The sequence below is a fragment of the Zea mays genome, chromosome 5, assembly GCF_902167145.1.
Source record: "Zea mays cultivar B73 chromosome 5, Zm-B73-REFERENCE-NAM-5.0, whole genome shotgun sequence".
Taxonomy (NCBI): domain Eukaryota; kingdom Viridiplantae; phylum Streptophyta; class Magnoliopsida; order Poales; family Poaceae; genus Zea; species Zea mays.
In genome coordinates this window covers 21,762,331-21,777,019 of record NC_050100.1, presented here as the reverse complement: position 1 = coordinate 21,777,019, position 14,689 = coordinate 21,762,331, and the positions used below count along the sequence as shown (strand labels likewise).

The following is a 14,689-nucleotide window of genomic DNA, read 5'->3' as shown; positions in this document are numbered from 1 at the left end:
TGCTGAGTGCCCGTGCGTTGCGACGGAAGTAAAAAATTTGTATGAAATATATAAACGGAACGACAAATATCACTATGATATGTAAAATCCATGTGGTGATTCCTCTCAGTGACTGTAAGATTATTATATACATGACTGGAGATATTTAGTCTTCAAACTGTCTAGAGCAACCGCATGGTGGTTCCATGTCCCTGAACCAGCACACTACACAGACTGTGGAATCATAACCCCCTCTTTTTCTGGTGCTACTAAGCCGTTATTTGTCAAACTGAAGATTGAATTCCAATGATACCTACAAATTATTCACATCCAGATGTATTTGTAAGTGTTATTGATCATATGACTTAGTAAAACAATTAAATATTTTGATAGATCACTGGGTCTTTTGCTAGTCGAATGTTCTGTAGACATGAGAATTGGATCAACTAAAACTATCAACTGGGCACAATTCCAATTGACTCGACCAACCTGCGGCGGCTTCGGGAGGCCGCCACACTCTATCATATCCTCACCAGTGGTACTTAACGCGTCGGCAGCATAGCTAGAAAGGCTAATCTGACGTTTTGTTGTACAATAATTTAGTCTAAGAAGGTTTTCATGTAACTGGAGTTGGTTTGTCGAAAACCTTCCTAGGTAACCAGGATCTTCTAAGTTCTGTTGCTGCAGTTGGTTTGTGATTGTTTTGTGTGGTAGGTGTGAGAATCATCGGCTTGATGTATTGGATTAGACATAAGAGTGAAGTCGCTGAGTTAACCCCAAACCTTAAACGTCCTCACATGTCTTGGATTAACTGCCTTTTATGTTCTAACAAATCATCAGCTCTTGTTAGTATCACATACCAGTACCAAACAGAAAAACGAGTGAAAATGTCACCCAGTATCATCCTATTCATGAACTTACATAAATGGATTTTCTGAAATAGTTTTTTTTTTGTGTAATATATAAATCTCAAATTGCGGAAGGCATCGATACAGCTAGGCACCAGTTTACAACAAACTTGGCGTCGTGTTAGTTTATTGGATTAGAAATGAATCTAACAATGGCAAATGCTATAAAAGGGCAATTCCGTCGAATAAATCTTGCCCTGTCAGCATTACAGTTGAACTGTACATATACACCCGCTAGCTACGCCTATGTCATAACTTACAGGATCATCCTGCCCATGAAGCCTCCACTGACGTTACAATAATTAGAAGAATCAGTGTGCACTGGCGTTCATCCGCTGGATTCCAGATTGATCGGCTGCATTAGGTGAGCAGATGACCTTCGCCTTCGTTTCCCATCTGGCATCAGCTTGGTTGCTGTCGTGACTGTAATCTTGCCATTTTTACGCAACGGCTTGTTGGGACACTCATGTTGTGCCAGGGAGGACTCACCATCTTTGCCTGCATTTTGCAGTGGGAACTTGACTCTCTTCCGAGCAAAGCGTGCCTCCATTTCTGGCCTCCGGTTGGGACCAATAAGCCTTACATGAAATGGATTCTCTGCTGTGTAACACACCAACTCATTCGTGGCTTTTCCTTTATCCAGATCAACACTTCTGCCGTTCACCTGTAACATACACGTGGCTAAAAAATGCTTGAGGTTGCACCAGATAACCAGACTATGAATCTGGGAGAGAAGGGAAGCTTACCAGCTGGAGAAGCCTATACAATCAAGCCTAACCTCATATGTCGAAAGGAAGAAGCAAATCTGATATCAGGACTTATACATTATGCATTGGAGAGGGGGAAAACAAGACTAATGCATTATGCAACAACAGCTGCTGCATGGTGTTTTCAGCTAGCTTTTTCAAATTTATCTATCTGATTTTTCCATCCCAATATATATTTGTTTCCTGGGTAGTTCTGTATTTTTGCAACTACACATGTATGTTTAGTTAGTAGTTCTTTAGCCAGTTCTGTATTACATAGTTTCGTAAATAACAGTTTACATGATGTAAGACACTACACTATCCTAGGATTTACCACATAGGAATGTCATACAATGATGTAGTTTTTTGAGCGATAGTAACCATCATACAAGTTGGTTCATGTGACACTACAAGCACTAAAACTATGTGTTTACTAACCAAATTGGAAAATAAAATGGGATGAGTGAAAAGAACATTTTGAATCATCATGATCGACTATAGTAGCATCTAATGCAGAAACAACAAATCAGAAGCCTGTTCTGTAACTATGAAAATGTAGATACCACCAGCATCGACACACAACGATATTGGTCCTAAAGCATCAAACTTGACCACGGATATCCCTCATCCGTACCTGTTTAAAATAAAATCAGATATGTAACTAAAAGGGAACTACATAAATCTCCTTTCACCCTTGGTCATATTTTCCTTTGACATAATCTTCATTAGCATAACGCCCGACTGAATTTGCCCGGAGCACTGGAGCAGCACATCAGTTGTTAAAAATCAGTGTCACAACTCACATTTTCCCCAAAACTACAGCTCTAAAACCTCAAGCCTCAACACTAACTACAGAACATTGGGATCCAACACATACTCCCAGCCTATGTGACTCCATCTTTATCCCCGCCTGCCTCAGTAGTGGTTTTCTGCCCTACATTCCAGGTTCGATTTTCACATTCTCCATTGCAGGAAGCCGATCGACACCAAAACTGTGAGACATCTGGTGGCAGATTGTACGAGTTAGAAGGCAATATGTCATGTGTGCCAATTTCTAGTTCCTTCAGCACTAATTTCAGAAGATCCATCCTGGTGAATAAAGGAGTAAAGGACCCCCAACCTAAGTACAAGTCATGCCAAGGCACCACAATGCTACAAAACTCTAGTGAGCCAAGGCAGGAACAAGATATAAATTTGTCTGGGTCAATTTCCTGCGCCATCGCTACTCCCCTCGCCCCCCTCTTCCCCCGCTCATATAAGGTGCAGTCCACAATTACAAGGGAGCACAGTCACACTAACAGAACTATGAAACTTTAAAGATCCATTAGTATATATAGATGTATTAATAGAAGTTCTCAAAGAACACAGAAAACTTTGAAATAATATATAGCTAGTTGTCTTCAGAATAGTAAGGGTCTAATAGAAAAAAATGGAATTACAAACCAACATTTTCATCTCACTAACAAATAAGAAACAGAGAACTAAGTAATAACGTAACTGAAACAATTACAAACACACTCTAATCAGAATTTGCAACAGAGTTGAACCGAAACAGGTTGTTTAGATTTTGAGCACAGATCAATTGTTTGTTTAGATTTTCAGCATTGAACTGAAACTGTTTTCGGTTGTTTGATCACATTTTCATGTTTCCAGCACATATCAACTAAAAGTATTATATTTTAGGCAAATATAAATAAGCTCACAGACATAAACAAGCACACAAATGAATCAAAGTGAAGTCTGTGTCCTAACTGAAATAAGCTCACAAAAAATTCCAGCGCGGCCATGTGGATCTGCTCCACCTCCTCATAGGATTCGCAGCAGAGTTGAACTGAAACAGTTGTTTAGATTTTGAACACAGATTAATTGTTTGTTTAGATTTTCAGCATTGAACTGAAACTGTTTTCAGTTGTTTGATCACATTTTCAATTTTTCAGCACAGATCAACTAAAAGTATTATATTTTAGGAAAATAGAAATGAGCTCACAGACATAAACAAGCACACAAATGAATCAAAGTGAAGTCTGTGTCGTAACTGAAATAAGCTCACAAAAGTGCATATCGCCGCCCACCTTGTTAGCTTCACAGAGAACGCGAGAGGAATACCAACTGCCGAGAGCTCAGTTTGCCCAGAGCTCAGTCGGAGGCCGTCCGGCGTAGGGCGTCGGCCTGCAGCCTGCAGGGGTGGACGACGACAGGCGGAGGGCGTCGGGCCGCAGGTGTGGATGGCGACAGGCGGAGGCCGTCTGGCGGAGGGCGTCGGGCAGCAGGGGTGGAAGACGACAGGTGGACCGTGGACGACGACAGGAACCGCATCGGGCGTCGGGCGGCTGCAGACGGACGGCCACAGGCGGAGGTTCCCCGGGCTGGCGGCCGCAGGGGGGATTTGGGCGCGCGAGACGAAGGAAAAAGGAAATTTCTCATAACCGCCCGGCTACGCGAGGGGGCTAGGGCTGCGAGGGAGGGGGAGGGGACGCGCGGGCGAGGGCACAGAGGGGCTGAGCGGGGGGGGGGGGGGGGGGGTGGGAGGCGGGGGTGACGCGGCGGCGGACGCGAGCGGGGGCAGGGCATCGCGACAACGAAGGAAGGGGATACACGGGACGGGGGCGAGGATCGTGGGAGCGGGGGCGCGGGGAAGGCGGGGGCACATGTGGACGCTGACACTACTCTCTTAATAGAGTAGTATAGATAAAGGAGCTCGCTTAGAATTGACTCGTGTGAGTCCAATCCTTTGCATGTTCAAAATGGGCGGAAAAAAAGAGGGAAACCCACTACCACTATCTCCTTGCTTTTAGTTGGCCGCATCCTCGCCCACGCAAACCCGCACTCCGCTGGCGAGCCAGCCTAACCGATCGCCATTCGCCAATGCTCACCTCGTTGCTCCCGCCGCCCACCGTCCCGGTCTCCAAGACCGCCAAGCCCAGGCCATCCGCGCTCTCCGTCTCCGCCCCCGCCCCTTCCCCCGCCGCGACATCCGACGATGCGCCCGGCGGCGGCGGGCCCCGCCGCCGCCTCTCCGCGCTCATCCGCTCGCTCTGCGCCGCGGGGCGCACCGCGGAGGCGGCGCGGGCGCTGTCCGCGGCGGGCGGGGGCGCGGGCGTCGTCGCCTACAACGCCATGGTGGCGGGCTACTGCCGCGCGGGCCAGCTCGCGGCCGCGCGCCGCCTCGCCGCGTCGGTCCCCGTGGCGCCCAACGCCTACACCTACTTTCCCCTCGTCCGCGCCCTCTGCGCGCGGGGCCGGATCGCCGACGCGCTCGCGGTGCTCGACGACATGGCCCGCCGCGGCTGCGCCCCGACCCCGCCCATGTACCACGTCACCCTCGAGGCAGCCTGCAGGGCCAGCGGCTTCCGGGGCGCCGTCGGGGTGCTCCGGGACCTCCACGGGAGGGGCTGCGCCCTCGACGTCGGCAACTGCAACCTCGTCCTCCAAGCCGTCTGCGACCAGGGACCGGTGGACGAGGCCGTCCGCCTGCTGCGGGACCTGCTGCCGTCCTTCGGCTGCGAGCCGGACGTGGTGAGCTACAACGCGGTGCTCAGGGGCCTGTGCATGGCCAGGCGCTGGGGCCACGTCCAGGACCTCATGGAGGAGATGGTCGCCGCGGGGTGCCCGCCCAACATCGTCACCTTCAGCACGCTCATCGGTCACCTGTGTCGGAACGGCCTGTTCGAGCGGGTGCATGAGGTCCACGCGCAGATGGCGGAGCATGGGTGCGCGCCCGACGTCAGGATGTATGCCACTATCATTGACGGTGTCTGCAAGGAAGAGCGTCTCGAGGTCGCACGTGGCATCTTGAACAGGATGCCTTCCTACGGGCTCAGTCCCAACGTGGTTTGCTACAATACTCTGTTGAAGGGCCTGTGCAGTGCCGATCGGTGGGAGGAAGCAGAGGGGTTGCTGGCCGAGATGTTCGATAAGGATTGTCCACTAGATGATGTCACATTCAACATACTCGTTGATTTCTTGTGCCAGAACGGGCTGGTCGACCGGGTGATCGAAGTTCTCGAGCAGATGCTGGAGCACGGATGCATGCCAGATGTCATCACATACACCACAGTGATCAACGGTTTCTGCAAAGAAGGGCTCATCGACGAAGCCGTCATGCTGTTGAGAAGCATGGCCGCCTGTGGATGCAGGCCGAATACCGTAAGCTATACTATCGTGCTCAAGGGTCTGTGCAGCGCGGAACGATGGGTGGACGCAGAGGAGCTCATGTCTCAGATGATTCAGCAGGGCTGTCCTCCGAATCCTGTCACGTTCAACACACTCATCAATTTCTTGTGTAAGAAGGGACTTGTTGAGCAGGCCATCGAACTCCTTAAGCAGATGCTAGTGAACGGATGCAGCCCCGACCTGATTAGCTACAGCACAGTGATCGATGGGCTTGGCAAGGCTGGCAACACTGACGAAGCACTGGAGCTGTTAAATGTGATGGTCAAGAAAGGGATGAGCCCAAACACAATCATTTATTCGTCGATAGCTTCCGCTCTCTCCGGAGAAGGTAGGATTAACAAGGTCATCCAGATGTTTGAGAACATCCAAGATACCACAGTAAGGTCCGATGCAGTGCTCTACAACGCAGTTATTTCTTCGCTCTGCAAAAGAGGGGAAACTGACCGCGCTATTGAGTTTTTGGCATATATGGTGTCCAGTGGATGCGTTCCCAATGAATCTACCTACACTATCCTTATCCGAGGCTTAGCGAGTGAGGGATTTGTAAAGGAGGCGCAAGAGATACTGACTGAGCTGTGCTCCAAAGGTGCTCTAAGAAAGCACTTGATGAAGCATTTTGGCATTGTATGAAGTATAAACTGGTAGTCACTGTTCGCAAGTGCTGGTGTTATCAGGATTGGTTCCTAATTAGCCTGAAGGTGTCATCCACATTGTTTTGCTCCTGGACCACCCAACCCGTGGTGGTTAGGCATGATGTATCACGCTGCTCAAATGTAGGCTTTGACAGATGGACGCACAAAGTCAGGCTCAAAGGCTTTCATATACATTCCTAATCAGTGGCAGTACCTTTTATTGTGGAGTTTATCTAGAATACAAAGACACTAGAAGATCCAGTCTGACATATCAAAATTGATGAGATTAGTTTTCAGTTGTTTCAGCTGATGAACATAGTACACAGAATTTTTGTACGGAGTTCCTTTCTTTATGGGAAAACCATTTTTGAGAATACTATATGGACATGGAAAAAAAAAACAGAAACAGAAAGAATGTCCCTGCCTCTTGGGTGAGCCTATAACTGAGTAGTTTGAAATCATATTCGCATAGTTTACTGTTTATTTTGTGTATATAATTGTGAACTTTTTTACTACATATTACCTTCTGCGATAATACCATGGACCTCGCATGGTAGAAAGATCTTTTGCTTACATGCAGCATGTCCAAACGTTACTGTTTATACAAAACCCAGGAATACATATTGGATGTCAAATTGCAAGTATCCCTACTTCTAAAGCACTGTTACCTCTTTGATTTATTAATCAGTAGAGGCAAGTCCCTCCTGTTTCCATAAAGAAAGCTTTTAAAGCACTGTGATCTCATCTGGCTACTGCTTTCAGTTGTTGATTCTAGCATCTTGCATTCTCTCTTGGCCCTAATTTGTATTCAAAGTTGAGCAGCCCAGTGTACTTTTTCTAGGTGCACTTCGTTTTATCTGTAATACCGGTCTTCAAAAAAGAACATCCGTAATGCCTACATGGGAATAGCCATCTTCGTTGGCAGTTGTCTTGAGAATATGGAAAAAAATAACACATGGATTTTAAAAAGTACAACTTCGTTTGCAGTTGTAGTGAAAAACGTGCGCGAGCAAAATCTCACTAGCCAGATTTTAAGAACAAATCCTGTTGTACTGTCCTGAGTTCTACAATCAACCTGCTTACATTCATATGGCCATCTCAATCGTTTTTCGCCTTTCCCGCTTTTAGCGAATTTGAAAACGAGGCGACAAGAACCCGACTCCAACAATTTTCGCTTTTCCCTGAAGTCTAGTGGTGCAGCATAGTCGGACACCTATACCTCGCCAAAATAGCCCATTCTGTAGTGGACTAGTGGTTGGCTTGATGTGACGTGAACTTTTATCTTTTTGGTATGAATCATTTTTTTCTTAGGTGTTGATAATGTTAATTGTTATGTCAGGTTTGTTAAATCCGTATGTGAAGTCATGTTTCTTGGTTCTATTTTATCACTCCCGTTTTGCCCTTTTCAGATTTCAACCATTATCGATATTTTTTTAGTTGGAATTGTTTTTTATTCCGTAAATCCTACTTTCTGTCTTCTTGATTTCGATTTCATTTCTATAATTACTAAAATAAAAAAGTGGAAAAGAGAGAGTGCCTATCTCAACCGACCACATTCACCCCCCCCCCCCCCACACTTCAAAGAGTATTCTATATAATTAGGTGAATGCCCGTGCGTTGCTACGGAAGTTAAAAATTAATATAGAATATAGAAATATCATCCGTTTGGCAAAATATTTTGTATCCAGTTATTCCAACTGTGCAAGCTGCAAAATCTAATCACCAGTAAGTTCAAAAGGCATGGTAAAAAAGGTAGCAAAAGTAGATGTAATGAAAGCTTTGCTTAAATGTTTTAACTCCAAAAAAAAGGTTCACAACATGAACATGATCGGTTGGCAAAACATGATCACTGTAACTTTATACACATCTCAAAGACTATCTCCATAGTGAACGAAGTACATAAAATGGCAAAAGTAAGCAACAAAATATGTCAATAAATTGTTGCAAGTGTATGAGGCAAAATGATGTCTGTCAAGGTCGAATGACCTCCACCTGAGATGTTTCATTGGAAAAGGATGGCAAAACATATCCGACCAATCGTTTCCCAACATGCAAATCATACACTGCTTAACTCAATTGTGTTAAGAATATAAATACAACAACACATTTATGAGCAACAATATATGTATGTTCATTCATTGATTTATTCATATGCAAAACCTAAAAACAGCCAGCAACATTAATTAATCTTGTAATCTTCTGCACTAAACACTTTGCCCCTTGCTGCACTATACGGGGACCTCCTCTAATGCACATGCTAACATCTGTTTGCTTCTAGACATCCTCCAAGATTCAGCTTCTCATTTTGCCTTTCCATAAAATACACCCAAATCATTGGTTCTGATCCTTTGTCATCTGTGACCGCAAGAAGTTATAGCAGAGCTACAGAGGTGGCTGCCTGGAGCACCAATGGGTCAATGGATGTGTCTGTCGGATCAAGAACTCGACACTTGACTGATGTGGATGGTGACTTGTGGGAGGGATCTCCAAAAAGTGAACATATAGGCCACTCATAAATTCAATGGCAAAATATTGATCAAGCTCAGCATCTCCAAGATATAACAAAAATAAAATGACAAAACAGAACGACATTGCATCAGTACACTCATGTTAAAAAATATAAAAAGATGCCTTGTGGATGCATGTACAATGAAATCTCGATCTCATTATATATAATTGTGTCATGGACCAGGCCTCTAATGCATGACTGCTTGTCTCGCTAATACAATTTACAGTCTCTAGAAAATTCTAATGTAGAAGAAAATACACAGGAAGCCTTTGTGGCTGCATGTACAATTGGGCAACAGCTTGACTGAACAATACAATCTACAGACTTAGGGAGAAACATTTTCATTTACTACCAAGGGACAAGTCCTTGTTATAGATGGGCCCAAAAATGGTAGACCGTTATAATAGATGTAAAACATGCCACACTCTAGCTTTCTGAAAATACATGGAACAGTTTCATGCATAAGATAAAGGAATGTGAGACGGTTTTTCTTTTATCTACATTAGTAGTTACAGGTTGTAGAAAACTTGAATTACATCTACAGAAAGGTGTGGTTCGAAACAACAATGCTTGAAGCATTTTTTCACCAACTGGTCATGAACTAAGGATAGTTTTCTAAAAAAACGTTTTTGAAAGTCGCCTAGAGGGGGGGTGAATAGGGCGAAACTGAAATTTACAAATATAAACACAACTACAAGTCGGGTCAACGTTAGTAATAAAGAAACGAGTCCGCGAGAGAGGGCGCAAAACAAATCCCAAGCGAATAAGCAAGTGAGACACAGAGATTTGTTTTACCGAGGTTCGGTTCTTGCAAACCTACTCCCCGTTGAGGAGGCCACAAAGGCCGGGTCTCTTTCAACCCTTCCCTCTCTCAAACGATCCACGGATCGAGTGAGCTTTCTTTTCTCAATCACTTGGAACACAAAGTTCCCACAAGGACCACCACAAGTTTGGTGTCTCTTGCCTCAATTACAAGTGAGTTTGATCGCAATGAAGGAATCAAGAAAGCACGATTGAAAAAGCCAAGCGACAAGAGCAACAAATAACACACGGATCACTTTCTCTCTCAAGCCACTAATCACTAATGATCTCTTTTCTCAATTGTGAAACTTGGAGAGATGGAGGCTTTGAATGTGTCTTGGAATGGATTGCTAGCTCTTGTATTGAATGTTGAAGGTTGGAATGCTTGGATGTTGTGAATGGAGGTGGTTGGGGTTGTATTTATAGCCACCAACCACTTCCTAGCCGTTGGGCCTTTCTGCTGAGCGCGGACGGTCCGCCCTCCTGGTGCGGACGGTCCGCCCCTGTAGATCAACGGCTGAAAATGCAACGGTCAGCAGTAACGGCTATATCAACGGCTATATTGCATTTAATGCGTCGTCAGATGTCAGACTGAGCCAGTCGCGGACGGTCCGGTCGTGCATCCCGGACGGTCCGCGAGGCCCCCTATAATTCATTTTTCCGAACCCGTTACCTTCGGGCTTTTCGGTTTCTTACCGACCGGACGGTCCGCGCCTGAGGCCGGACGGTCCGCGCGAGGGCTCGGACGGTCTTAGCTTTTCCTCCGGACAGTCCGTAGTGGAAACTTGTATTTTTGCATTGGTTCTGTCCGAGAGACATCCTTGTGTCGCGGACGGTCCGCCGCAAGGGCCCGGACGGTCCGCGCTTGGCCTGTTTTTCCAAAAAGCTTCTCCTGTCCGGAATAATTTACGGTATTCCGGACAGTCGATTTAGTATAGTTATAGATGAACCTTTGGCACCTGTGTAACATAAAATCTAGAGCAAACTAGTTAGTCCAATTGTTTGTGTTGGGCGATTCAACCACCAAAATTAATTAGGGACTAGGTGTAAGCCTAATTCCCTTTCAATCTCCCCCTTTTTGGTGATTGATGCCAACACAAACCAAAGCAAATATGGAAGTGCATAATTGAGCTAGTTTGCATAATGTACGTGCAAAGGTTGCTTGGAATTGAGCCAATATAAATACTTACAAGATATGCATGGATTGTTTCTTCATTTTTAATATTTTGGACCACGCTTGCACCACATGTTTTGTTTTTGCAGACTATTTTGTAAATTCTTTTCAAAGGTCTTTTTGCAAATAGTCAAAGGTGAATGAATAAGATTTTGCAAAGCATTTTCAAGATTTGAAATTTTCTCCCCCTGTTTCAAATGCTTTTTCCTTTGACTAAACAAAACTCCCCCTAAATGAAATCCTCCTCTTAGTGTTCAAGAGGGTTTTGATGTATCATTTTGAAATACTACTTTCTCCCCCTTTTGAACATAATAGGAAAACCAATTGAAAAATATTCAACACTGAGTTTTTGAAATTTGAATTAGGTGGTGGTGCGGTCCTTTTGCTTTGGGCTCATTTCTCCCCCTTTTTGGCATGAATCGCCAAAAACGGAATCATTAGAGCCCTCGAAGTGCTATCTTCCTCTTTGGTCCTAAACAAATGAGTTAAGATTATACCAAAGACGAAGTCCGGTCCTTTTGCCTTGGGCTCATTTCTCCCAAAGATAAAGTCCTTTTGCTTTGAATTCTCCCCCAAATGATAGCGAGAATCGCGGAGTGACGGCGAAGGATGAGTTACTGAGTGGAAGCCTTTGTCTTCGCCGAAGACTCCAATTCCCTTTCAATACACCTGTGACTTGGTTTGAAATAGACTTGAAAACACATTAGTCATAGCATATGAAAGAGACATGATCAAAGGTATATAAAGTGAGCTATGTGTGCAAGTTAACAAAAGAAATTCCTAGAATCAAGAATATTTAGCTCATGCCTAAGTTTGTTAAAAGATTGTTCATCAAGTGGCTTGGTAAAGATATCGGCTAATTGATCTTTAGTATTAATGTAAGAAATCTCGATATCTCCCTTTTGTTGGTGATCCCTCAAAAAGTGGTACCGAATGGCTATGTGCTTAGTGCGGCTATGCTCGACGGGATTGTCGGCCATCTTGATTGCACTTTCATTATCACATAGCAAAGGGACTTTGGTTAATTTGTAACCTTAGTCCCGCAGGGTTTGCCTCATCCAAAGTAATTGCGCGCAACAATGGCCTGCGGCAATATACTCGGCTTCGGCGGTGGAAAGAGCGACTGAATTTTGCTTCTTTGAAGCCCAAGACACCAAGGATCTTCCCAAGAACTGGCAAGTCCCCGATGTGCTCTTCCTATTTATCTTACACCCTGCCCAATCGGCATCGGAATAACCAATTAAATCAAATGTGGATCCCCTAGGATACCAAAGCCCAAACTTAGGAGTATAAGCCAAATATCTCAAGATTCGTTTTACGGCCGTAAGGTGAGCTTCCTTAGGGTCGGCTTGGAATCTTGCACACATGCATACGGAAAGCATAATATCCGGTCGAGATGCACAAAGATAAAGTAATGAACCTATCATCGACCGATATACCTTTTGATCCACGGACTTACCTCCCGTGTCGAGGTCGAGATGCCCATTAGTTCCCATGGGTGTCTTGATGGGCTTGGCATCCTTCATTCCAAACTTGCTTAGAATGTCTTGAGTATACTTTGTTTGGCTAATGAAGGTGCCCTCTTGGAGTTGCTTTACTTGAAATCCTAGGAAATACTTCAACTCCCCCATCATAGACATCTCGAATTTCTGTGTCATAATCCTACTAAACTCTTCACAAGTAGATTCGTTAGTAGACCCAAATATAATATCATCAACATAAATTTGGCATACAAACAAATCATTCTCAAGTGTTTTAGTAAAGAGTGTAGGATCGGCTTTACCGACTTTGAAGCCATTAGCAATAAGGAAATCTCTAAGGCATTCATACCATGCTCTTGGGGCTTGCTTGAGCCCATAAAGCGCCTTAGAGAGCTTATAGATATGGTTAGGATACTCACTGTCTTCAAAGCCGGGAGGTTGCTCAACATAGACCTCTTCCTTGATTGGTCCATTGAGGAAGGCACTTTTCACGTCCATTTGATAAAGCTTAAAGCCATGGTAAGTAGCATAGGCCAATAATATTCGAATTGACTCAAGCCTAGCTACGGGTGCATAGGTTTCACCGAAATCCAAACCTTCGACTTGGGAGTATCCTTTGGCCACAAGTCGAGCTTTGTTCCTTGTCACCACACCATGCTCATCTTGCTTGTTGCGAAAGACCCATTTGGTTCCTACAACATTTTGGTTAGGACGTGGAACTAAATGCCATACCTCATTTCTAGTGAAGTTGTTGAGCTCCTCTTGCATTGCCACCACCCAATCCGAATCTTGGAGTGCTTCCTCTACCCTGTGTGGCTCAATAGAGGAAACAAACGAGTAATGTTCACAAAAATGTGCAACACGAGATCGAGTAGTTACCCCCTTATGAATGTCGCCGAGGATGGTGTCGACGGGGTGATCTCGTTGAATTGCTTGGTGGACTCTTGGGTGTGGCGGCCTTTGCTCTTCATCCTCCTTGTCTTCCTCATTTGCATCTCCCCGTTGATCATTGCCATCATCTTGAGGTGGCTCATTTGATTGATCTTCTTCTTCATCAACTTGAGCTTCATCCTTATTTTGAGTTGGTGGAGATGCTTGCATGGAGGAGGATGGTTGATCTTGTGCATTTGGAGACTCTTCGGATTCCTTAGGACACACATCCCCAATGGACATGTTCCTTAGCGCGATGCATGGAGCCTCTTCTTCACCTATCTCATCAAGATCAACTTGCTCTACTTGAGAGCCATTAGTTTCATCAAACACAATGTCACATGAGACTTCAACTAGTCCAGTTGACTTGTTAAAGACCCTATATGCCCTTGTGTTTGAGTCATAACCAAGTAAAAAGCCTTCTACAGTCTTAGGAGCAAATTTAGATTTTCTACCTCTTTTAACAAGAATAAAGCATTTGCTACCAAAGACTCTAAAATTTGAAATGTTGGGCTTTTTACCGGTTAGGAGTTCGTATGATGTCTTCTTGAGGATTCGGTGTAGATATAACCGGTTGATGGCGTAGCAAGCGGTGTTGACCGCCTCGGCCCAAAACCGATCCGAAGTCTTGTACTCATCAAGCATGGTCCTTGCCATGTCCAATAGAGTTCTATTCTTCCTCTCCACTACATCATTTTGTTGTGGAGTGTAGGGAGAAGAGAACTCATGCTTGATGCCCTCATCCTCAAGGAATCCTTCAATTTGAGAGTTCTTGAACTCCGTCCCGTTGTCGCTTCTTATTTTCTTAATCCTTAAGCAGAACTCATTTTGAGCCCGTCTCAAGAATCCCTTTAAGGTTTCTTGGGTTTGAGATTTTTCCTGTAAAAAGAATACCCAAGTGAAGCGAGAATAATCATCCACAATAACTAGACAGTACTTACTCCCGCCGATGCTTATGTAAGCAATCGGGCCGAATAGATCCATGTGTAGGAGCTCCAGTGGCCTGTCGGTTGTCATTATGTTCTTGTGCGGATGATGAGTGCCAACTTGCTTTCCTGCTTGGCATGCGCTACAAATCCTGTCTTTCTCAAAATGAACATTGGTTAGTCCTAAAATGTGTTCTCCCTTTAGAAGCTTATGAAGATTCTTCATCCCAACATGTGCTAGTCGGCGATGCCAGAGCCAGCCCATGTTAGTCTTAGCAATTAAGCAAGTGTCGAGTTCAGCTCTATCAAAATCTACTAAGTATAGCTGACCCTCTAACACTCCCTTAAATGCTATTGAATCATCACTCCTTCTAAAGACAGTGACACCAATATCAGTAAAAAGACAGTTGTAGCCCATTTGACATAATTG

General features: G+C 44.8%; 1 protein-coding gene across 1 annotated transcript; it reads left to right on the top strand.

Moving 5' to 3' along the window:
* The first annotated feature begins 4,406 nt into the window (after positions 1-4,406).
* On the top strand, positions 4,407-6,853 carry LOC103626085 (pentatricopeptide repeat-containing protein At1g09900). The gene has a single exon (XM_008646466.3). The coding sequence runs from the start codon at positions 4,499-4,501 to the stop codon at positions 6,434-6,436; it is 1,938 nt and encodes a 645-aa protein (XP_008644688.1). The 5' UTR covers positions 4,407-4,498; the 3' UTR covers positions 6,437-6,853.
* Positions 6,854-14,689: the final 7,836 nt, after the last annotated feature.

Coding starts and splice junctions, on each gene's coding strand:
- LOC103626085 (XM_008646466.3), top strand. CDS start 4,499: ATGCTCACCTCGTTGCTCCCGCCGCCCACCGTCCCGGTCTCCAAGACC.